We start from the raw sequence: 23,078 nt of genomic DNA, 5'->3' as shown, positions 1-23,078 counted from the left end.
ATACAAAGATGATCTGGGGGCTGGAACACCTCTCCCATGAGGACAGACTGGGAGAGTTGGGGTTGTACACCCTGGAGCAGAGAAGGCTTTTGGGAGACCTTTCAACAGTCTTCCAATACCTAAATGGGGCCTACAAAAATGTTGAGGAAGGATTTTTTACAAGGAATATAGTGGCAGAACAAGGGGGGTGGCTTTAAACTGACTGAAGGGAGATTTAGATTAGACAGAATGAAGAAAATTTTCCCTGTGAGGCTGGTGAGGCCCTGGCACAGGTTGCCCAGAGAAGCTGTGGCTGCCCCATCCCTGGTAGTGTTCACAGCCAGGCTGCATGGGGCTTTGAGCGACCTGGTCTGGTGGAAGGTATCCCTGCCTGTGGCATGGGGGTTGGAACTGGATGAGCTCTGAAGTCCCTTCCAACCCAAAACATTCCATGATTCTATGAAAGGGCTCCAAGTGTGGTTAAGAGATGGCACAAGACGTACCCTTGCAGTAGGGGATCAAATTCAAGTGGTTCACAGGCTGTGTTGGAGCTGGAAACTTCCTGAAACACCTCCCAGAGCTTTTTGCTCTGGACTATAAGTTCTCTAGAGCTTAGAGAGCTGGGAAGAGCAAACCATCCTCCCCTCCCCAGCCCACACACAAACCACAATGGCACCAGAGATGCTGCACAATGTTCCTTTATGAACATATAGTGTCGGAGCGAGATGTTCCTTTCCTTAGCGGGGCCGGCAGCTCCTGCAGAGATCAGAGATGGCTGCATCAGGGATGAGTCTGAGCTGGCCTTCCTGAGCCCACCCTACACCTTGGTACAGAGGCTGCAGCCGCAGGAGGAGTGGGACAGTCCCTTTACCAGCCAGAGTTCAGGAACAACCCCCCCCTTTCTCCCAGCAGGAGAACAGATATTACTTCAGGAGTGGGCACCAATAGCCTGGGGAGGGATCTGCATATCAGGGGGGCCTTGGGGCACCCTTGGGTGGCAAGAAGGTCCTTATCAGAGCCTGCTCCAGAAGCTGCTCACCTCTTTCCCATCATAAGCTTCGTTTACAAAGGTATCACTCTTCGGGGGAAGCTCTTCTTCCTCTTCATCCTCTTCCTCGGGATCGCTTTCACGGTGGTACAAGGTCAGCACCCGGGTAGAGGCAGTGCTTGAGGTCCTGGCGAGGAAAACAAGAATACAATTGAGAATGGCATGGCCACCTCCTTGAGATGGGGCAGATCCCAAGGTCCTGCCATAACCCCCGGTAGTAGCCTGCAAGGGTGATGGGAGCTTTCCAAATAGCCCAGCAATGCCTCAGAACACCATGCTGCCCCTGGGCAGGCAGACCCTGTCCCTCTCTATCCCCACTTGTACCTGTCCCAGCAGAGCCCCAGAGCTCACCTCCTCCGCCTGTCCCTCCTCCGCATGTAGGCCAGGGCCCCCACACCAGCAGCAGCAAGCACCAGGAGCACGGCCACCCCCAGGGCAATAGGTCCTGCAACAGGCTGCACCTCTGCCTCCTCGCAGTAGTCACCACGGTAGCCCAGGGCACAGTGGCAGGTCACTCGCCCAGCCTCGATGGCACAGTCCCCATGTAGGTTACACATCTCACTGCTGCAGGGCACAGCCCCCAACACCTCCTCAGTGCTGGGGGGTACCAGGAAGGGCTGTCCATGCTCCCTGGGAGCAGGGGCTGCAGGCACGCTGTGGCCGGGCTGCCGAGACTTGTGTGCAGCTGTGGGTAAAGCTGGTTTCTGTTCTTCCACATGAGACATTCCAGATGTTGCCATCGCGGGGATCTGGGTCCCCACCTGCAGAGAAGGGCCTAGCGGGATGGACATAGATCAGTCACAAGTGAGACCCCCCTTCCCAAACTGGGGGAAACTGGGCAGGCAGGAGCCCTGCACACACCGGCTGCGGGCAGGCACTCACAGTCAGACTCATCAGAGCCATCGGCGCAGTTGGGGTGCCCATCGCAGACCTGCTCTCTGGCGATGCAGGTCTGGAGGTCAGGACAGGCCTGGAGCGGGGCCGGGCAGGGCAGTGCCTTCGTGCATTCCACCCCTCGCACCAGGCGGTAGCCAGGGGAGCAGCGGCACAGCCGCCCCGCAGGGTTGGGCAGGCAGAGCTGGGCGCAGCCTCCATTGCTCTTCGCACAGCCGTTGGTGCCTGCCAAAATAGCATGGATTAGCATGGCCATCACAGGGAACGGCTCAACTGCCCAGATGCCCCAGACCCACCTTCCTGTGAGAACTGGCTGTAAATCTTCATGGCTACCAACTCCTGCTCCATTGGGAACCACCAGCTCTCAGCCCGCTCCAGACGGCTGTGCCAGATCCTGCTAGACCCTGAAGATACATGGGGTTGGCATTGCTTCATCTTCTTCCACAAGGGCGCTCAGGATGGGAGGTGGGGACCCCCAGCCTACCCTTCACCCAGGAGGGGCAGCCTGCACCCCCCAGGGGCTGGCGGAGACCCCGTGCTCTGGTGCAGTAGCAGGAGCTGGGCAGAGCACCGCAGATGGACTCACCGTTGGCTGAGGTCGTACTCCAGAGCAGAAAGCCTTCTCCAACGGCAAAGAGGGAGAGGCCATGCAGTCCCTCCCGCACCACCCGGGGGCGGGACCCGTCCAGCTCGATGCTGCTGATGGTGCCTCTCTCTGCAGGGCACAGATGCAGGGACATCAGACGTGGGGATGCGGGAGGCTCCAGGCTGCCCCTTGGGGCTGTGCCCTGCAGGTCGAGCGCCTGCACCACCGCTACCCCCAGCGGTGCCCCTGCTCAGCCCACACTCACCACGGTCTGCCCAGTACAGCCGGGTGCCAACACCCCCAAAGGCGAGGCCAGTGGGAGCCCGGGCTCTCCTCCAGAGCACCCTGCGGCCGGTGCCATCCATGGCTGCGCACTCCACAGCAGCACCGGGCCCACGGTTGCCAGCGGCTGTGACAAAGCACATGGTGGAGGCGCGAGGGCACAGTGCCAGCCAGGCAGCGCCCTGCAGCCCCTTGCTGAGCAGTGCCAGGGCCCACCGCCCCCCAGGAGCTGCCACGTGGATGCTGGGCGGCTGCCCCCCCATCCAGTACAGGTTCCCACTCAGCCAGTCCAGGGCCAGGGATGTCACCGTGCCCTCCACAGCCACCGCCTGCTTCCAGGACAGCCGGCCCGAGTCCTTCAGGCGCAGCAGCCCAATGGAGTCACCCCCCACCTCTGCAAAGTACAGGCTCTTGTCTTTCACTGCATAGTCGATGGCTGTCAGGTGGACCACTTTGGCCAAGGGCAGGGCCCGGTGGGGAGGGAAACCTTGGGATCCAGCCGTCGTGGGCAGGTCCTTCAGGTAGACCTGGGGGAAGGAGGCAGCAGCAGGACGTGAACCCTGCTCCCCTGACAGTGATGAGGGCAGCAGGACGTGAACCCTGCTCCCCTGACAGTGATGAGGGCAGCAGCCCCCAGGGCAGGCTCCAGAGGATGGTACCTGCACCACGGCTGCTGGGGACACCAGGAGGGCAAAGGCTGAGTCACGGAGGGGCAGGCAGGTGGTCTCATCGGCGGCCAGCATCAGCCCAGCAGGACACCGGCACTGCCCAACGTGTCTGGCGCTCAGCAGGCAAAGGTGGGAGCAGCCACGTGCCACGCATGGGTTAGAGGCCACGGGGTGCAGCTCTGGGTGCATCACCTGTAGAAGAGCAGGCTCAGCCTCTCAGCCCCACCAGATCACCAGCACCCAGTAGTGGAGCTGAGCATGACCCACACCATGCCATGCTCCCAAGGCCCGGACGCAGCCTGGCAGGGGGCAGAATGGTGAGGCAGGAATGCTCCAAGAGAGACCCTTGACCACAGGGACTGCTGCCCAAGGACCACTGAGATGAGGGTGCAGCTCCGCACTCAGAGGACAGCAGGGCCATGCATGGTGGGAGCTCCAGCAGGGCTGGAGCAGCAGGGTTTGGGGGTCCCTCAATTAGGTACCTGGAGGCCGTGGGGCTGCCCATGTCTCTTGAGCAGCACAGTCCTGTTCTTGCCACTGGCCTTGTCCACCTGCTGCACGGACCATGCCTTCCTCTCTGTCCAGTAGAGCTGCCCCTCGCACACAGCCGCTGCGAAGGGGCTCTGGACCCAGCTCAGCTGCAGGACCTGGCAGAGAAGCCATGAGTGCCCACCCTGGTCCCCATCAGGGCCCCATCGCTAGTGCCCCACCACACACCTTTACACCAGTGCCATCCAGGTGTGCAGAACCGATGCTGCCCAGCTTCTCATCCAGCCAGAAGATCCTCCAGGTGGGGAGGTCGAGGGCCAGTGCAGTGGGCCAGCCCAGCCCCCGGGCTAGCAGCACGTGCCGCTTACTCCCGTCCATAGTGGCTTCCATCAGCCGTGGACGGCTCCCAACCTCTGACCAGTACATCAGCCTGGTGGGAAGAGAGGTGCTAGCACATGGGATTGCCACAGCATCATGGGCAGCCCAGAAGAACAGCATGGGGCCTCCCATCCCATCAGGGGTGCACTGAGAGCTCCACCCAGGACAGGAGAAGGTGCCTGGTCTCCTGCCCCGGTTACATAGCACCCAGGTGGGGTGATACCAACTCTTCCCCAGCTTCTTGCCTGACTCCACGGAGGAAAGTAGGGCAGGGATGGCAAGGAGGTCCCCATGTCCTCTTGTCCCAGCCTTACCCTGCCAGAGGCTGGAGCAACAGGGAGTGGGGCTGGTCCAGGTCTCCATCCATCACCACCGTGTACTCTGGTGTCCCTCTCCAGGTAGCCCCCAGGCGAGTGGCCAGCACTTGCCCTGCTGCCCCATCTGTCCAGTACAGGTTCCTCCCAAGCCAGTCCACTGCTATACAGTCTGATTTTACACCTGCAATGCACCCATGAGGTGAGTGCTGATAGCTGCGTGGCTCTCTGCCACAACACTCCCAGCCCAGATCTCCTCCACGCCAGGAGCTCCAGCTCCTCCCAGTCCTGTTCCCACCAGCACCACAGAGTCTGGCACCCCACTGCAACCTGGAGATTACACAGTCACAGAGCAGCCAAGCCTGCAAACTGTCACAGCATACCTTTCACCAGTGTGCCTTTCTTGCCAGAGTCAAGGCCCTGCCAGCGGATGCTTTCTGTGGCCAGGTCCATCCAGAAGATCTTCCTCTCCACCAGGTCATAGTCAAGCGAGAAGACAACGCGATCCTTGTCAGCAGCCAGCAGCACCTCCTCACGTCCGCTCCGCAGGCCATAGGATAATACTTCTGACTGCACAGCCACCAGCAACAGGGGCTCTGGTCCTGGGCAACACAGAGCCACCCAGACACTGCTCAGCACTGATGGCCTCATGGCCTCAGCACATGCAGGCAGGGAATGCAGCACTCTCAAACATTGGAGCCTGCTGGGACTTAGCCCTACCACACAGCATGTTCTCCAGCTAGTATAGATGGATCTTCCACTCAGCTCAAAGCTGAGTGGAACCTCAGAGGCAGAGGGGACAGGGCCATTCATGGGAAGGCTACAAGGCTCCTCCTGTTGGCAGCAGGCATGGGGGCACAGGTACCCACCAGCTGCTCATATACCCCAAAGTGCTAGGGACCCTTGACCTTCCCATGTCTTACCAGTGAGTTTGCAGATGCGGCCATCAGGCTCCAGCAGGTAGCCAGGGAGACAGCTACAATTGTAAGACCCTGGAGTATTGAGGCATGTCTGGCTGCAGGCTTCCTCACCCTGCTCTGTGCACTCGTCTATGTCCATACAGGACAGACCGTCATCAGCCAGACGATAGCCCGAGCCACACCAACACCGCTGTGGGGAAAGAGATTGTCAGGGTCTCCCCCCTCGGGAGGCACATTAGGCTCCCTTCTACAGCTAGACCAGGGGTAAGCCCCTGGACCAGGGCTGCTGGCACTCACAGGGCCCTGGGGTGATGGGTAGCAGAGATGAGCACAGGACCGCTGGCAGGGCACCGAGCAGTTCCCCCCCTCGTCTGAGCCATCCGCGCAGTCCTGATGGCCATCACACACCAAGGATGCATTCAGGCAGGGCCCCATCCCACATGGGTACTCATCACTCTGGCAGGGAGCAGGTTGGCCTGCAGGGACACACAGGGGATGCTGCCCTGAGCCTCATCCACCAGATGCCTTTCTCAGCTTTGGCTTACTTATCTGCTCCCACAAGATACCATGCGATCACTGCAGCCATATCCAAAGCTGTGCCTGTAGCCTGGCTTCAGGCTATCCTAATCCCAGGGCCACTAGCCTTAGAGGAACAACAGCTACCCAGGACCTGGAGCCACCACAGATGCTAGGAAGAGCACACAGGGCCTTTCACTTCAGCACGGACACATCACCACCTCCCTCTGTGCTGGGCACCCACCAACTCCCCTGGACAAGACACAGAGGGGATAAAGCAGGTTGCTGCTCACAGCCAGCCTCGTCGCTGCCATCTTTGCAGTCACTCTCTCCATCACAGCGCCAGACATCAGGGATGCACTTATGGCCATGGGAGCAGCCCCACTGCCGGTCCCTGCACAGTCCTTCCTCCCAGGGACAGCCCTGCAAAGGCAGAAGGTGAACAGGGCCACCAGCCCTGCCAGGACAGAGCGGGGGACAGGCAATGTCCCCACCACCCCACCAACCTGCTCATCTGAGCCATCCGTGCAGTCAGCAGCACCGTCGCAGCGCCAGGCCTCTGGCACACACTCCCCGCTGCGGGGACATGCCACCTCGCCTGTACGGCAGAGCAGTGGCCGGGGCATGGCACAGCCCTCCTCATCCGAGCCATCTCGGCAGTCACGGTCACCATCACAACGCAGAGCCAGGGCCACACACTGCCCATTCTGGCAGGAGAACTCAGCAGGGCCACACTCCTTTGGCACTGCAGGCAGGGACAGGGCTGTGCGGTGGCACTGTCCCCATTGCTGTCGCCATCCCACCAGCTCAGGAAACAGCCCCTCCAGCCCCTCAGCAGGTTGCTCAGGGCAGCTCATGCTCCTGGACCCAGAGGAAACCCAGTCCACCCACCTCTTGGACAGGCACCCCCCCACCCCAGGAACCCCTGAACCATGCAGCCCCAAGGTCTCACCACAGCCCTGCTCATCGGTGTGGTCCAGGCAGTCGGCATGGCCATCACACAGCCAGCTCTCTGGGATGCAGCGAGTGGCACTGTCACAGCGCAGGGCACACTCCTGCGTGGGGCTCCAGCAGCCTGTCTCATCTGAGGCATCGGGGCATTGGGGCACCCCATCGCAGCGCTCCCCAGCCCCAATGCACACAGCTCCGCTTGCACAGTGGAAGGCCCCTGGGGACACAAGGAACCTTACTAAGCCTGCAGTAGACAGCCAGGGTGCCCAGACCCTCTGCTAGGCCCCAAAGACATAGAATGGCCCCACACTACAGCAACTGGGAGGACTTGGTCCCTACTAGTCAATGCGCCTCCAGCAGCCTAGGACCCAAGCAAAGAAACTGAGGCAGGCTCAGCTCAGCCATATCAAGGTCACTGTGAGCAGCAGTGTTCCCTTCTGACAACACCTCCAGCCCGGTCCCAAGCTCAGGAGAAATCAGCATGCCACAGCACAAGCATCAGCGCCCAGCACACACTCAGACTTTCCCAGTGCCCCGTCCCACCAAGCCCACCAGGAAGCAGCCAGAAGGCCCAGCACAGAGGACAGAAGAACATCTCCTACCTGCGGTGTCACAGAGCTGGGCACACCCGTCCTCATCAGAGCCATCAGCACAGTCTTTCTCCCCATCACACACATACTCCTGGGCCACGCACTCGGTGCCATCACGGCACGGCACATGCGTGCGAGGACAGGACAGACGGAGGACTGGGGTCTGGCGGTATGCAGGGCTGGATGGGAGGGATGAAGTAGGTGGCACTACCCGCGCAGGACTGGTTGGGCGCTGAGTGGTAGTAGTTGTCTGTGTGGTGCTGGTCCTGGTTGGCAAGGACCGAGTGGTGGTGCTGGTGGTGGTGGTGGTGCTGGTGGTGGCTTGCCGCACAGTGGTGGTCTTGGTTGGTATGGTCCGGACAGTGGTTGGTGCAGGGGTGTTTTTAGTTGATGTGGACTGGCTGGTGGTGGATGATGTTGTGGTAGCCTTGCTGGTTGGTGCAGTAGTGGTGAGGGCAGTGGTGGTGGTCTTGCCTGGCGTAGGTCTTGTGGTGGAGGTGGTGGGCCGAGCAGCAGTGGTACTTGTAGCTGTTCTTGTAGTGGTAGTCACAGGGGAAGGGAGTGGCAGGGCAGACCCCTTGCTTGGTAGCACTGGTAAAGGGATGAGAACATGAGCCTGGATGTGGAGCTGTCCCTCCTGACCCCTCTGAGAGCACCCCACATGGCTGTCAGCAGCCAGGCACCCTGCCCCAGCTCCGAGCAGCACAGGCCACCCAACCCCATCATGTATAGCTCCTGTGCCAGGCACACAGCCACAGCCACTCTTACCAGCCTGCGGCTCCGAGGCCACAAAGGCCACCACTCCCTGCACGCCTGCTGCTGGTATGGACAGCACAAGGGCCAGCGTCCTTCGGTCCCACAGCAGCAGAGCTGTCCCATTTGCAGACACCAGGTATGGCTCGAAGGCGGCCACAAGGCCATGGGGCCAGCTGGGTGCCAGGGTTACTGCTTGCCGCTTGGTCAGACTCAGTGCCCGCAGGCCTGCAAGGCAGAGGAATGGTAGGACCATGAGGACTGCAGGCACCAGCTAGTGGCCCCACAGCTATGGCAGGTACCTCTGAGCTGAGGCCAGGGGCTCAGCCATGAGCACCACACTGCCTGGGCAGGCACCTGCTGCATGTAGGTCACTCCTGCCTATAGCGACCACCTCTGCTCCCTGCTCCAGACCACCAGGGCTCACCTAGGGATGAGCTCCAGAGCAAGCTGAAGGCTCTGCTATCCATGGCTGCAGGCAGGTCTCCAGGCCATGTCTCGTTCCATGCATCCCACGGAGCACCCCCAGCCAGGCTGAGCTGCTGCAGGGGCTGCCCACCGGCTAGCCAGTACAGAGTGCCCTGCTGCCAGTCCAAGAAGAGGTGCTGGATGCTGCTGTAAGAACGGTGCAGGATGCGCGAGGACATGTCAGACGCCTGGATCACCCCGATGTCCCTCCGGTTACATGCGAGCCAGTACAGGTCCCCTGAGTGGATGTCCACACGAGCAGAGCACACTTGGCGAGAGTAGGCAGACAAGCAGTTATGGTACTGTCCCATGACCCTGCTCCTCCACCGCTTTCCCCTGCCCCTAAAACCAGGCCATAGCTACCCAGTGCCTCAGCACAGCTCCAGGATGGGTACCATGGGACTGCTGTGCTCAGCACCCAGGAGATCCTCAGGCCTCATGGAGCACCAGGAAAGGGATCATGCCCTCCATCACCCCATAGGGTCTTACCTGGCAGCCCAGTCGCAATGGCCTCTCTCCGGCCAGGGTGTCCTACAACACGCAGCAGTGTCCCACGGTCATCTGTCCCGTAGAGCACTGACCTCTGCCAGTCCACATCCTGCAGATGGAGGGGCTCCTGCCACTCCTGCACCCATTTGCTGTGTGCTCCAGGACCCACCTGCACCAGGGAGATTGTCTTCCCTGATGCATACACAATGGACAACTCTGCAGGGTACAAGAGCAGTGTGTGAGAACAGCACCAAGGGCACCAGACAGGGTCACCAGCATAAACAAAGGCATAAATGCAGCAGCACTGGTGTGTGCCAGGAACCTCATCCCACCAAAGCCACAGCCCCTTATGGCCCCCCTCTGACTCCCACCAAACCTCATCCCACCAAAGCCATAGCCCCGTATGGCCCCACTCTGAGCTCCACAGGGATGCATCCCACCCCAGACAGCTAAGCCTACCTTGCAGACCCCACTCACCTGCACACTTCCCTGAGGGCAGGAGGAAGAGACCCTCTGGACACGCACACTTGTAGCCCCGAGGGTGCACAGGGGACAGGAGGCAAAGGTGACTGCACAGGCCAGGAGCACACGCAGCAGTGTCCCCTGGGAGAGGGAACATTAAGAGCTCAGTTAGCCATGACACTTGTGCCTCTCCTGATCCCCCAAAACCTTGGGCTATCCTGGGGTTGGATATGGCTGGCTACCCCACGCAGGGTAGCACTATCACTTGAGGCAGGAGGGCTCAGCTCTACCCAAAGCCATGGGACTCAGAAGCATCCCTTCTGTTACAACCCAACACCCCCTCGCCAGAGGACGAGAAGAGCCATTAGGCAGGAGCCAGTGAGCTCCAGGACACACCACAGTCCCCCACAGCACCCCAGGAAGCAGTAGGGATGCTGCCAGCCCTGCACTGGTGCAGGCGAGTTGCATCAGAGAATCACAGTACCATCAGGGTACTCACGGGGAGGCTGCTGCAGCACGTGTAGGACAGTGAAAGCTGAGACAGGGGCACGGAGCAACACCGCGTGCTCCCGGGGAGAGGCCCGCGTGGCCGACACCAGCTCCATGCCATCGGTCCAGAAGAACCGGCTCTCGAACACAGCCAGGCCCAGCAGCTCTGTGTGGCTCCGCAGGACAGCAGGAAAGGAGTGCCGCCCGCCGCCATCCACCCGCAGCGTCTCGATGGACTGGGGACAAGGCAAGGCACAGTGACTCTGTGGCACTCACACAACCCAGCACTGTCCCACAGGCACAGTGGTGCCTTCCCCCTCCCAGCCCAGGGATGTGTGCCAGACCTGGGCACTGCTCCCTGACCCCAGTGCATCAGCCATAATCACAGTGCAACCAGGGCCACCCTCCCAAATCCCACCTCATCACCGCCTGGCAACTGCATCACACCCCTACCTCCTTGTACTCGCTGATCCAGTACAGCCTGCCGGCCACATGGTCCAGGCTCAGCCCCACAGGCTCCTCCATGGACACAACAGTGAGCTCTCGCCGGTTTGAGCCATCCATGCCAGCTGCAGCAATGACTGTTCGGCCCCTCTGCCCACGGTTGACCCAGTACAGGGACCTGGGGGAAAGCATTAAGCACCCACTTCATGACATAACACCAGTGCTGCCACAGCTCCACAGCAGGCATGATGTGGTCAGCACCAACATTGCTCACCCAGGAGCCCAGGCCAACCCCATCTCACTGGCTCCTCACCTTGCAGCAGGATGCACTGTCAGCTGCTCTGGTACCACATCCTTACCCAGCACTGTCACATAGCCCCGGCCATCACCCAGCCCTGCACAGATTGCTGGAGGGTGGCTGCTGGCCCAGTACAGCTGCCCTGTGAACCAGTCCACGGAGATGCTGTTCACTTCCTCGGCATCTGCAGGGATAGAGCAGTTTAAGGCATGCCACCCCTGCTCAAGGCTGAGAAGCAAAACCCAAGATGCCCCTTCCTCTATGGGAGGGACAGGGCTAGGGTGGCAGCCCAGCTTTCAGCACCCCTCTCAGCCCCACTAAAGCACCCAGCATCCTCACTCCTCCCCACCTGGGTAGAGGGGCTGTGTGCCCTTCCCAGGGTGGTGAACACGGAGCTCGCCGTCCTCTGTGAGCCAGTAGTAAGTTTCTCGGAGCAGGTCGTACACAAGGGCACGGGGTTCAGTCTCACTGGAGAGCAGGGGCCGGTAGACTTGGGTCCGCACATCTAGAAGGGCCAGGTCCTCCCCCACAGCCACCAGGATCTGCGTTGCGTTGTCTGCCAGGGCAAGGGGGATGTCGCCCGGTGAGTGGGGCCGTGGCTAGCTGGGGCACTGCGCAGGCCCCAGGCATGCCGGACTCCTTGGCTCACTTTACCTGACACTTCGCAGGTGGTGCTGTGCCACAGCGTGTAGCCTGGGAGGCAGGAGCAGCTGAACGAGCCTGGCGTGTTGCTGCACAGCTGGCTGCAGGGGCTGTACTCCAGGGAGCACTCGTCCACATCTGCAGGGATAGGTGCAGCCAGGAGCACACAGCATCACTACCTCTCCCCAGGGACCAGAGGCAGGCTCCCTAGATACCAGGACCTGGGTCCCAACCCCAAAATACACTAGCTGCTGCTGGGACATGACTGGACACAGGCTTTGCAGGGCCAGGCATGACAGAGGCAGGAGTAGGGTGGAGGTAGGTGCTCCCACAGGAGCACTGGCTCTGGGGAGATCCCCACTGTGGCAGCTGAAGCCACATGTGCCTGAAGCATGCACACCCTGACCTCTCCTTACCAGCACAGCTCTGTCCATCCGCCTGCAGCACCCAGCCAGCCCCACAGGAGCACTGCACTCCCCAGTGTGTGTCAGTACACGTCTCTGCGCAGCCCCCGTTCCGTACAAAGCAGCTCCGACCTGCGGGAACACAGCCCAGGGGTGACATGGCACAGAACAGCTCTGCAGCTCCCCCTGGCCCCAGCCACACAGTCAGTGCCAGCAGACACACGCAACTCACCGCATGTGCTGGGTTCGTCGGTGCCGTCCAGGCAGTCATCCTCATCATTGCACATCAGGGACTCCAGGATACACTTTCCTTCATCGCACCGCACCATGCCAGGTGGGCAGGGAGCTATGGCACACACAGCTTGTGTCAGGAGCTCACAGGGGGAGCCATGGGTCCCAGATTCATGGGGAGAGTCCCACAAAGCATCAACAGGTTCCTGCAATGCTTGCCACCATCCCAAGGGAAACGGGAGCCCAGGAAGGCAAAATACCCTCTACGTTATGCATGGTCTAGACGGGTCTCACCCCACTGAGGAGCATACACGTTGCTTACCACAGACATCTTCATCTGAGGAATCGCCACAGTCATCAATCCCATTGCATTTCCACTCAGCCATGATGCACACCCTGTTCCTGCACTGCCACTGCCCAGGCAGACATGGCTGCTGGGGACACCCCTCCTCATCCCAGCCGTCCTCACAGTCCTGGTGCCGATCACATAGCTCCCAGTGTGGGATGCAGTGGTGGGTGCCAGGACACTGCACCTTCTTTGCGCCGCACACTGGGGGAACAGAGCAACACTCACACCCTGCCCTATGCCCCAGACACCCTCCTCAGCCCTCCCCAGCAGAGACCACCTACCACAGTCCTGCTCATCAGAGCCATCCATACAGTCAGCAACACCATCACAACGCCAACTGCTAGAAACACACCGGCCATCGTCACACTGCCAAACATGGGGGTCCCCACCACAGGCAACGTCTGCAGGGACAGCACACAGTCACTGGGACCTCCCACTCTGGCACAGCTACAGGGCACGGCTACAAGGGTCCCCACCGTCCTGGCAGGGGCAGGCACTGGCAATACTCAAGGGGCTCTGCCGAGCGGCTGGACCACAGCAGCCCCAGTCAGGATTCTCTGGCAGGTGGGGTGCTGCCTCGCTCAGCACGGGACCCACAATATGTCCCGATGCCCCAGATATCCCCCAGGAGCTCTAGGGTTCCTTCAGGGTGCCACACAGGAGCCACTTGCAGAGCCAGCGAGGTGCCTCTGCCCTGCCCCACCATCCCCAGAGCACCAGCGCCCCTCAATGTTCATGCAGCGCAGGTCCCCCAGGCCACCCCACTAGAGGGGAGGGGTGGCAGCTCGCCCCCGCTCACCGCACTGCTCGTCCGTCCCGTCAGGACACTGCTGCTCGCCATCGCAGAGCCAGGGTACGGGGATGCAGCTGGCACCGCAGGCAGCCTGGCGTGAGGCTGCACACGTGGGGCCGGCGGGCACTGTGGGACAGAGGGACCCCGGCCCGTGGTCAGCCTGGGTGACCGGGATACGCACCCGCCGGCGCCCGCCCCCCGTGCAGCTCACCCATCAGCACTCCCCCCACGCAGCTCACCCACCGGCACCCACCCCACGCAGACTCCCGCTTGAGAGTCCCAGCGCAACCCCACCGGGAGGGAAGCTGGCACCAGCCAAGGGCACTCCAGGACCTCCTGTAGGGCCGGAGGAAGAACTGCTGCCTCTCGTCCCCCGCCCCTCCCGCAAAAGTATGGACCCCCCAGCCTCCCTAGGCAGCCGAACAGGGCTCTACAGGATGCAGGCCCCCCACCATGCTGCTTCCCACCCTGGCAGTGGGAAGCATGCTACCGGCGGCAGGGACCGCTACATCACCGCGAAGGGGGGAGAACAGAGACACCCATGGTGGCCCATAGGGACCTCCCATAGACCATCGCGGGGAGCAGCAAGCAGCCAGGAGGCAGCGGGCTCCCACCGCAACCCCTGGGGATGGGGCAGGGACCTCCCCAGCCCAGCCCGCCCTCCCGGTCCCTGCTCACGGGCGCGGCGGGTCCCGGCTCCGGCGGCGATCGCGGCCAGGCGCGGCGGCGGCGGCGCCAGCAGCAACAGCAGCAACGGCGGCAGGAGGATGCTGAGGAGGGCGAGGAGCAGGCGGAGCGGCGGAGGGGGCCGGCACATTGCTGCGGCGGGGGGGATGCGGAGGGGGGCTTCGGGGGGCCCGGCCAGCGGAGGGAAGCGCACCGCCACCGCCGCCGCCGCTTTTATGCCCGGGCGCGGGCAGCCATTGGGCACCGCGGGCACCGCCCGCCGCCGGCGGAGACCCTGGCCCGCCCCGCAGCCGCGGGGGCTGCGCCGGGCCGCCCGCAGAGCCCTCACCCTCGGGCCGGGGGGCGCCGACCTCGGCGGAGCACCTGCCGTGCCGGTGCCCGCACCCCCCGGAGATGGGGGGGGGGGGGGGGGGAGTGAAGGGTCCCCAGGCCCACAGCACTGACCCGGGGGCTGCCTTATCGCACGGGTTGTTGTGAGAGCCGGCCGTGTGAGCCGGGCCCCGCAGCATCTGCGCCCGCGTGTGAAGGCAGCGGCAGCCTTGGACGAGGGGCACCCTCTGAGCACACAGGCGCCGGGGTGGCCCTCGACCTTGAGGGCTGCGGAGAAGCCGTTGGAGCACAACAAGGAGAGCAAAGGCAATGGCTGGGGGAGGAAACAGCCCTGCAAGAGGATAAGGCACCTGCTGCTGCTGCTGCTGCTGCCTGGGAAGGAGCCCCCTCTGACCGGGGAAAGCTGAGGAGCATCACTGAGGCCGAAGAGATGGGCATTGGGGGTAGCAGGCCCCTTGCTGCCCACCCTGGGGAAGCTGCCAGTGTGTTGCCCCTCAAGTTTTTGGCTTGCCAGCCAGTTGCAAATAATGGCATAAGTGTGTATGCACCCCCAAGACCAGTCTGTCCTTCAGGCACGTGCATTGGCTGTGGATGCTCTGCATTCATCCTCTTTCATCTCCCTACAAAACCTCGCTGCCCGTTAGCTGAAACCAGGTGGTTGCCACTGTGGGTACACACTCATTGTCAACACTGTCTGTCTGAGATGTTTGGGCACATACAAGGAGTGTTTGCTCAGGAAGGGGAAGCTCTGGGATGACCTCCTGCGCGCCGTACAGGGCCGGCACAGAAGAGCTATGGCACAGTCAAGCTCAGGGCAGAGGTACTGTCAGGTAGACGGAAAGACCAGGGTATTGCACAGCTCTGTCAGGTGGCCCAGAGCACTGGCACAAGGGAGATGCTCCAGAGACCATTTGCCCCAGGATGTGGTGCCCCATGAGTGCTAGGTGTCCCCCTGCACCAACAGCATTGCAGCACAGCCCTCATACATGCCCCGACCAGTGCTGCAGCCCGGGGAGCAGATTCACGGCCATCCTCATTCTCTGGGACAGCCTCCCAGCAGCCGCAGGCAACTGATTTCCCCAGGCAATGTGCAGAGTACCTGAGTGTGCAGGTCCCAGGGATGATGACCACCTCTGGGGCACAGACACCAGGTAAAGGGGTCCCTAGTGTTTGGCGGAGGGAGTGGAAAGGGCCGATGGACAGGCAGCAAAGTATCCAGACACCTCCAGGGACCACCCCAGCTCTGCCACCCCCAGCGTACTCTTCTATCCAGCACAAACTCCACCCGGGCACTGAGTCTGCCCCACTGCGAGAGCAAACCCAAGGAAGGGAACAAAGAGACTCGCCCCAGGAGCCGTACCTCTGTGATGGGAAGGAGGAGGGCAGCACTTTGGGCAGGACCCAGCAGGGACCCTCCTGCCCCCCTGGGGTGTCTGACTTCCAAATCCTAGTCTCCCACTTCTGGGGGACTAGTGGGCTCTCCTTGCCCACCTATCCTTGCGTCCAGTTTAATTCAGCGCGGCCTTTGCCTTTCCTTTGTATCAGACTCCTGCATGGTTTAGCTGCAGCCCCGAACCAGTGACAAACCGCAGCAGCAGTCTGGGAAAGGCAGGTGGCAGCAGAGGCACTGTGGAAAGGGCTCCAGAAGTTAGTGGGTGCAGCAGCAATCCCCGCTGCGTCTGAGCATCAGCCTGGGGAGCTGCGGCAGCAGTGATGAAGAAGACACCTGCTGCGGCCGGCCTCTTAAAACGCAGGAGGTTGTTTTAAAAAGCATGATTTTAAAATAGAAGTATTTTAAATGAACATGTATAGATAGAAGAGCATACAGGTGTATGTATGCGCAGGCAGTGGCCCACCGTACATAATTACATTTGCATGCGCATAGAGTGGCTTTTGCTCTATGAGGTACTGGGCTTTTTTTGCCCCAACTTCTGAAGAGATTTGCTTTATATTTTCGGGGTTTTCATTACAATTCCATCAGTTAGGAAGTTTCCTTTTCTCAGCGACATTTAAGTTTTCTCTTCTCTGCCTCCAAAAGCTAAAGAGGGCTTGGAGATAGGAAAAGGCTCCCACTGAAATGATGAGTGGGAGAAAATCTGTGCTTGAGCAACAGCATGCAAAATGCTATACAAAAGTCCAGCACCATGTCCCAGTAGTGAAAAATAACATTTTCACTTTCAACTATTTCTAGTATGGTGAATATACAAAGGCAGTTTCACATTAAATAGTGTGATTTTATGTTGTTCACATAAAATTACGTGTATCCTTTCTGCTATATGATGAATCAATTCTTTTCTCACTATTGGTGTGAGAAGTTTTAGAAACTATTCCTGTTCCTTTAAGTGACTTTTAAGCATTCTTTTCCCAAGGATGAAGGATGTCATGTTTCTAAAAAGAGTATTTCAGTGGGACACCCTCCCCCACATCAGTTATTAAACCTCTGCAGCCTTGCTCCCGTAAAGAAAGTACAGTTCTACCTGACTTTGTGTTGTGGATCTGTGCTCAAACTAAACTGCCTGCAATCTGCTCTCTGAAATTTATACCAGCAGAAAAACTGGATTTTGTGAAACACCCATTTCTTCCCAGGGAAACATCTTATTTAATGTTCAAGTTCCAATAAGCAGACTTCCAGAGCATTCCAAACTATTTTAATAAAGATATTTTCTATTTCGGTTTCAAAAGCTGAAGCTTTACCTAGACAACAAAACCCCTTTTTCAGTTCTGAACACACAGGCTGAATACTTTGTTCCCAAGAACAATTCCTATTTCAGGATCTGGTCCACAGTAACCTCAAACATCAGCCATGCATAGTGGTGCCCCTGTGCTGGAAGCCTCCCTGACACACCAGGTAAGCCCAGTATCTCTGGCCTGGGACAGCCTTGCAAAGTGGGTGACAGATGCTTTGCCAGTAGGATAGGAAATGGCTGGAGGCACTGTCCTTAATCTCTCATGTTTCTACCTGTTTCTCTTAGCAGCACTATCTTTCTTTCACTTAAACATCCTTCCAACCCATACCCCTGTGTCCAGGACACGTGTCCAGAGCCTGCCCCAAAGCACGCAGCAGCAGTGGCAGCAGCATCTGCCTCAGTGGGTGTTTTAATAAGCAATGAATTGGTCCCACAAGTGGTACCTTCAGCCTCCAAAATGCTCAGCACAAGCAGGAGGAGCACAAATACTGAGACCTTGGGACAAATCCTCCCACTTCCCGAAGGCCAAACAGGTCAGGAAAAATAAGTTTACAAACCTAAGGCACTGTTGGACAGAACTAGGAAATATTAGCACCTGCTGTGATGCAGCCTGGCAAGAAACTCAAACAGCATCCTTTACCAGAGTGCTCTTTCCATTATTTAAGAGGGTTTATTTTGGAAGGAATGAAAGGAATTGAAAGAAAAGGCCATCTGGAGGACTAATTTTATGAATGCACTGAGGAAGCAATTTGTTGGTGTCAGCAGTAACAACAAGAGCTACACTACTCTCATCACCCTAGATGGGGCTGGAAACCTGATGCATTTGCCCTCATTGGATTCGTTTCAGAACAGAACAGGAGACAAAGATCTTTTTAAGAGAGTGAACTATGAGGATAAGGAAATTAAGCTGGTTTTCACCTCTTTCACTGATTCTGGAAAATAAAGCTTCTGCTTTAGGTGCCCAAAATGGTCTTAAAAGTTTGCTTATTTTCAGAAAACTCTAGTCTTGTGATTGTATCTCCCGCACATCCTTGTCATCCTGCTCTTCCCCAGCCCAGTTATCTGTGAGACCTGGGGAAAGATGGAGAAGGCAATTGGGACCTCCATTTACAGATGCTACAGCCCCCCCTCAACACCTCCCACCAGGGCTTCACCACCAGGATCTGCCTGGGAAGCCTCTCCATGCCGCCACTGGGGAGCAGCCGAAAGCTGCAGAAAGGTCCTGGTTTTGCAGATGCCCGCTGCTGAGGAAGCATCGTCCTGCTCTTCCCAGGTTCTGCGAGTTATCTGCGAGACCCGGGGAGAAGGGAGAAGGAAATCCGGACCTCCGCTTGAGATGCCATAGCCCACTGCCAGCCTTACAGCACCCCTGTCACACATCCCACCTTCCAGCCACACAGGCTGCCACAAAAGCCTTCTCAAAGCTCCCCTGGACCCTCGTTGAGGTGGGACGAGGCAATACAGACTCTGCTAGGGGGCCATCCCCAGGTTTAGCCCAGGACAGGATGATGGTGGGGAAGTTTCCTAGCCCTGGTAGCTCTGACCAGGTTCTGGGGCTCTGATCTTTCCACCTCGGAGCAGGAAGGAAAATCACCTTCAGCCAACACCAGCAGGGCAGAAGCATCTCTCCAGGGTCACAGGCATGCAGGTCTCTCTGGGAGACAGCTGTGCTAGTAGGACATTTGGGGCTTCCCACTTGGTGACACACACACTCATGTGTGTACCTATATACATACACATATATAAACAGATGCATATATATATTTTCATACACCTATATGGATGTTGAGGGACTGCTTCCAGTCCTTTGATACCCTGTTCCACTGGTGTGCCACCTGCCAGGCAGGGCCATGAGGTCAGTTTATCCTGGACATGACACTCAAAGCAATATGAAGTGCTGCTGTCTGCCCTTGCTGCAGGTTATAGCCAAGAGTGTGGGAAGATGGGCAACCTACCCATGAGCAGCTGAGTGTCCCTTGCACAGATTGCCTGCAATGATTAAGCAATGCTGTGGCTGGATAAGGGGCAGTATTCACTGCCACTTATAATGAATGCAAGTTTAATTCATCATTATGGATGTCTTATCGGCTCTTAAGGGCAGTGGCTGACCCTTCAGATCTCCTCTGGCTTCATCTCTGTGCCCTACCATGCTTTCTGGCATAGTGCCTTCACCCTTCACAGCAGTGACAGTTACACATGCTTCCTGCTCACCTCTCCAGCCAGTCCTGCTTTAAACCAAGCTGCCACCTCACATTTCTACCCCTCAAGACCTGGCAGGAAGCTCAGGAGCTCCTTACCCCAGAATAAGTAGCTGGCCACACCTTGCCCTTCCCCAGACAGGAGTAAAACTCTTTGCTAAAGAAGTGGCAGAGGTCTTCCTTTCTATTCTGTTTTGCCATCCTCTCTTAACAGCTCCAAGTTCCTCCTTGCCCGTATCCTGTCTCTGATTCTGCATTCAACACATACAGTGAACCCCTGGCAAAGACTCATTCTCGCTGTGTCCCTTGGTTGTGTTCATCATCTAACAGAATAAAAACCCAAATCATGAGAAAAGGCCCTTCTCTTCCAGAAGCTGCAAAACCAACATTGCTGCAGCACCACAGATACTCATCAGCATCACATCTCCTTTTTTTATCTGCTTAGTAAGGCATACCAAGATAAACAATAGTCTTTATCACCTCTTCTCTAGACACAAGTAACTTCACAAGAAAATATGATTAATAATTGCTTGGAAAAGCAGCCTGGCTGTATTTAACATGCTCCTGGAACAGTTCCTCCTCACACATCTTTGACTGGTTTTCAGAAAAGAATTTAGCTTCCTGATTTCTAACAGTCTGCACATCTTCCATCCTTCTCAATGTTACTGAAGGGTGCATCTGCACTTGGTCACTGCTGCGAGGCTCAGTCAGAGCAGGGACCAGCTCATACACATCATGGCTTCTTGTCCAGCCTGCCGTGCATGCTCCTTCCATGGTGCTGGCTGGGATCTGGGTACACTCAGTCCTCAGTGCCAGAAGCACAGTTGGTGTCCTGGACCAGAATGTGCTCCTCAACTCAGGATAGTGCGCTGGAATCACTGATACCTGTTTTCAGTGTTTGCATTAGAACCTCACCTACTTTGATTGCTCTAGACCTGAGGGGACAGTGGAGGCCCTGTGATGTGAAGCACATCATAAAGACACTCATGCAGGAATCAACAGCAAACCTTCTCCTCTGCCCGTGCTTCCAGGGTCACTTCTCTAATGACTCTAGACAGTATTGAGAGCTGCAGAGAGACAAAGAAGGCCATAAAACAGGCCAATCTGCTCTCTTCTCAGGCAATCACAGCAGATCTTACTGCCAGTGAGCAATAAAGCATTATGACCCTGGGACAGCCTGTGCTCCACACATCAGCTCCCTTTCTTGTTCCCCAAGGAGCTTTGAACAAAATTAAGGAGAAAAGCCACAAAGAAAAAGAAGTGTTGCTTAAGGAGGAGAGAACTGGGAAAACACGCAGTTCCCCCTGAAACCTCACCCAGGTTCCAGCGATCAGCTTTTCTTGAGCCAGACAAGGTGTCTCCGTCTAATAAGCCTTGATGGCTTTTTCTTCAAGGTATCCCTTTTTGAACTCTTGCAAACCCCGATACTCCACAGCAAGGACTTCCTCCTCTCAGCTCTGCACTGTGGGGAGAAACCAGCTCCGCTTGTTTCCTTGTGACAGGATGCACAGGAGCTTAACCTGGTGAAGGACAGTTTCTCCTTCCCTGCTCACAGCTGTACCTCATCCGTCCTCTCAAGGCTGAATAACCCTGTCCTGTTTCCATCCCAGACCTTTGAAACTCATTGGTGCTCTCCTCTGACATAAGATGACCATAGCTGCTCAGAGTAGCTGAGACATGAGCGCGCTGTGGCTGCAGATACACTGCTGCAAGGGGCATTTCCATTTCGTTCCTTTCCTAGCTATTCCTAAGGTCTGTCTCAGACATGGTAGGGGTTAATACATTCCTTGGCATGCCAAGAGCTGCAGCTAGTAGGTGAAACAGGGCATCTCTTCTGCTGGCACATACCTGCACAGCTTCCTGTTGATCAGGTGCTCCGCTGGGATGTGGTGTGGCCAACCCTCATTCTTCAGCTAGAACAAAGGCTTCTCAGGTGGCACCATCAAATCCCACCCGTAGGATTTCATGTACCCGAGCACTTCTTGCATCTCTGCCTCTACCATGCAATGAATTGTCACTTATTTTCAGGCTAGTTCTTCTCCAAAAGCTCTTCAGGGGCAGCCAAGAGCATGTTGTGCTAAACAACTGAGTTATCTCAACCTGGCACACACACACACACAGATGACAAGACCAGGTTAGCACTGACCATGGAAGCTCTCCCATTGCCTTGCAGGATGCTGCTCTTCAGCGTCAGCACTTGCACTTACTGGAGCGGATGGCACTATGCACTCCAGGGGAGAGAACAGGAAGTGCTGGAGACCCAAACTGCTTTAAAGTAAACGCATGTGTGGTTTTGTTCATCACAGCCCATTTGTGTCTTTCTTGATTGGCACTGCTGGAAACAATGCTCAGGGATTTTTGTCACCTTCCTCTCTCCTGCTAGGCCTCCAGACCACAGGATTAAGAGATGAAAAGCAGCAGGATGGAGCCAGCCCCTTGCAGTTTGGCATCACCATGCAGCCCCTGCTGCTAAAGCCAACTACCAGAAGCTGCTCTTCTTACCTAACAGATACTTGGAAGGTGGGCAGCTGGAGCAAGAAAGGCATCAGCCCAGGGAACTACGGCCGTTTGTGACTGGGGGGCCCACATTTTGCAGTGGGCTTTGATATGTGCTGTGTTTAGTCTTTGCTGCTGCATGTCTGTTTGCGTCTGGAGCAAGCAGAGAAATCCCAATGCTCAACCAAAGGGGAGGAGCACTCCGGGAAGATCTGACGGAAGCAAGAGACATAGGCAGGGCTGGTATTCCTCCCTGGAATAGCACTGCCTAAATCCTACTGATTGCAAGCCTCATGAAGGATGAGCATTGTGGCTTTATTTCATGACTCATGGCAGCTTTGCAGTGCCAAACTGCACTGCACACCGCTTTACACTCAATGGGCTTTCAGTCCCATGCAAAACATTGCTGTACTGCCCAAAAGCAGGCACCAGGGGAGCTGGGGCTGTGTCCAGAGCATCTTGCTTAATCCCACAAATACCAGTCCCCGCAAAAATAGAAACAATCGCCTTCTCACAGAGGAGCTTGCTGTATCAGGTTTCTAGTGCTCACAGCAACCAAGATGTATTAGTATTATCTTTGTGGCCGCTAGATGAAATGGTTTCTTTCTTCTAATGTCAAATAAATGTGTGTTTTGGGGTGGCAGGGGGCTTTGGAGTATGTCTGTGGCTTTATGACATATTGTGCCCACTGAATTCTTTGCAATGATGACATGGAAAGTGTGCTTGAAGCCAAAAATGGAGCGTGTTTGCCATACCTAGCGAGCGTGTTTGCAGAGAGAGGCTGCTCAGCTCATCAAGCTGCCCACATTATTTAAACCAATTCCAAACCTCCAGCAGGCCCTGCAGTTAGCACATGAGCTCCAGAGCTCAACATATGGGACAATGTTGTCATAGCAAATGCACTGGGATGAGGCTGGGAAACAAGCAGAGGAGAGGGCCCTGTAGCCACGACTCTGGCACTGCCTCAGTTTTCATATAAGAAGTATTCAAATGGGCTTGCCATGGCTGCTTTGGAGGCCAGTCTCCCATCTCAGGGCAGGGTTTTCATTTCCAAGACGTAGTCTTTCTTTCATTTTACTGCCAGCATTTTCATGCATTTCAGATGAATACATGCAAAAGATTTGCCTACATGCTCGCTACCGCTCGCTGTAACCTCATATTGTCTCAGGTGGCTGCTGGTAAGATGCTCCAAAGCTCTCCCTGGAAAACCCGAGGGAAGAGTTTTACATCCCCTTTAATTTGG

General features: G+C 57.4%; 1 protein-coding gene across 1 annotated transcript; it reads right to left on the bottom strand.

Annotated features, from left to right (window-relative positions):
• Nucleotides 1-661: 661 nt before the first annotated feature.
• LOC136006415 (low-density lipoprotein receptor-related protein 2-like) lies at nucleotides 662-18,325 on the bottom strand. The gene is made up of 35 exons (XM_065664428.1): nucleotides 18,285-18,325; nucleotides 14,569-14,721; nucleotides 14,116-14,474; nucleotides 13,444-13,563; nucleotides 12,926-13,045; nucleotides 12,618-12,845; nucleotides 12,297-12,410; nucleotides 12,077-12,196; nucleotides 11,673-11,798; nucleotides 11,368-11,574; nucleotides 11,034-11,202; nucleotides 10,730-10,898; nucleotides 10,287-10,512; nucleotides 9,803-9,928; nucleotides 9,326-9,541; nucleotides 8,796-9,104; nucleotides 8,384-8,596; nucleotides 7,628-8,206; nucleotides 7,027-7,242; nucleotides 6,581-6,819; nucleotides 6,368-6,497; nucleotides 5,856-6,034; nucleotides 5,562-5,748; nucleotides 5,022-5,240; nucleotides 4,639-4,822; nucleotides 4,175-4,376; nucleotides 3,940-4,104; nucleotides 3,449-3,649; nucleotides 2,773-3,316; nucleotides 2,508-2,636; nucleotides 2,218-2,325; nucleotides 1,910-2,146; nucleotides 1,379-1,802; nucleotides 1,019-1,154; nucleotides 662-735 (listed from the first exon to the last, which is right to left on the bottom strand). The coding sequence occupies exons 1-35, from the start codon at nucleotides 18,323-18,325 to the stop codon at nucleotides 679-681; spliced, it is 7,152 nt and encodes a 2,383-aa protein (XP_065520500.1). The 3' UTR covers nucleotides 662-678.
• Between the last annotated feature and the right edge of the window lie 4,753 nt (nucleotides 18,326-23,078).

This window comes from Lathamus discolor, chromosome 1 (genome assembly GCF_037157495.1).
Source record: "Lathamus discolor isolate bLatDis1 chromosome 1, bLatDis1.hap1, whole genome shotgun sequence".
NCBI lineage: Eukaryota > Metazoa > Chordata > Aves > Psittaciformes > Psittacidae > Lathamus > Lathamus discolor.
This window is presented reverse-complemented; position numbering and strand designations above follow the sequence as displayed.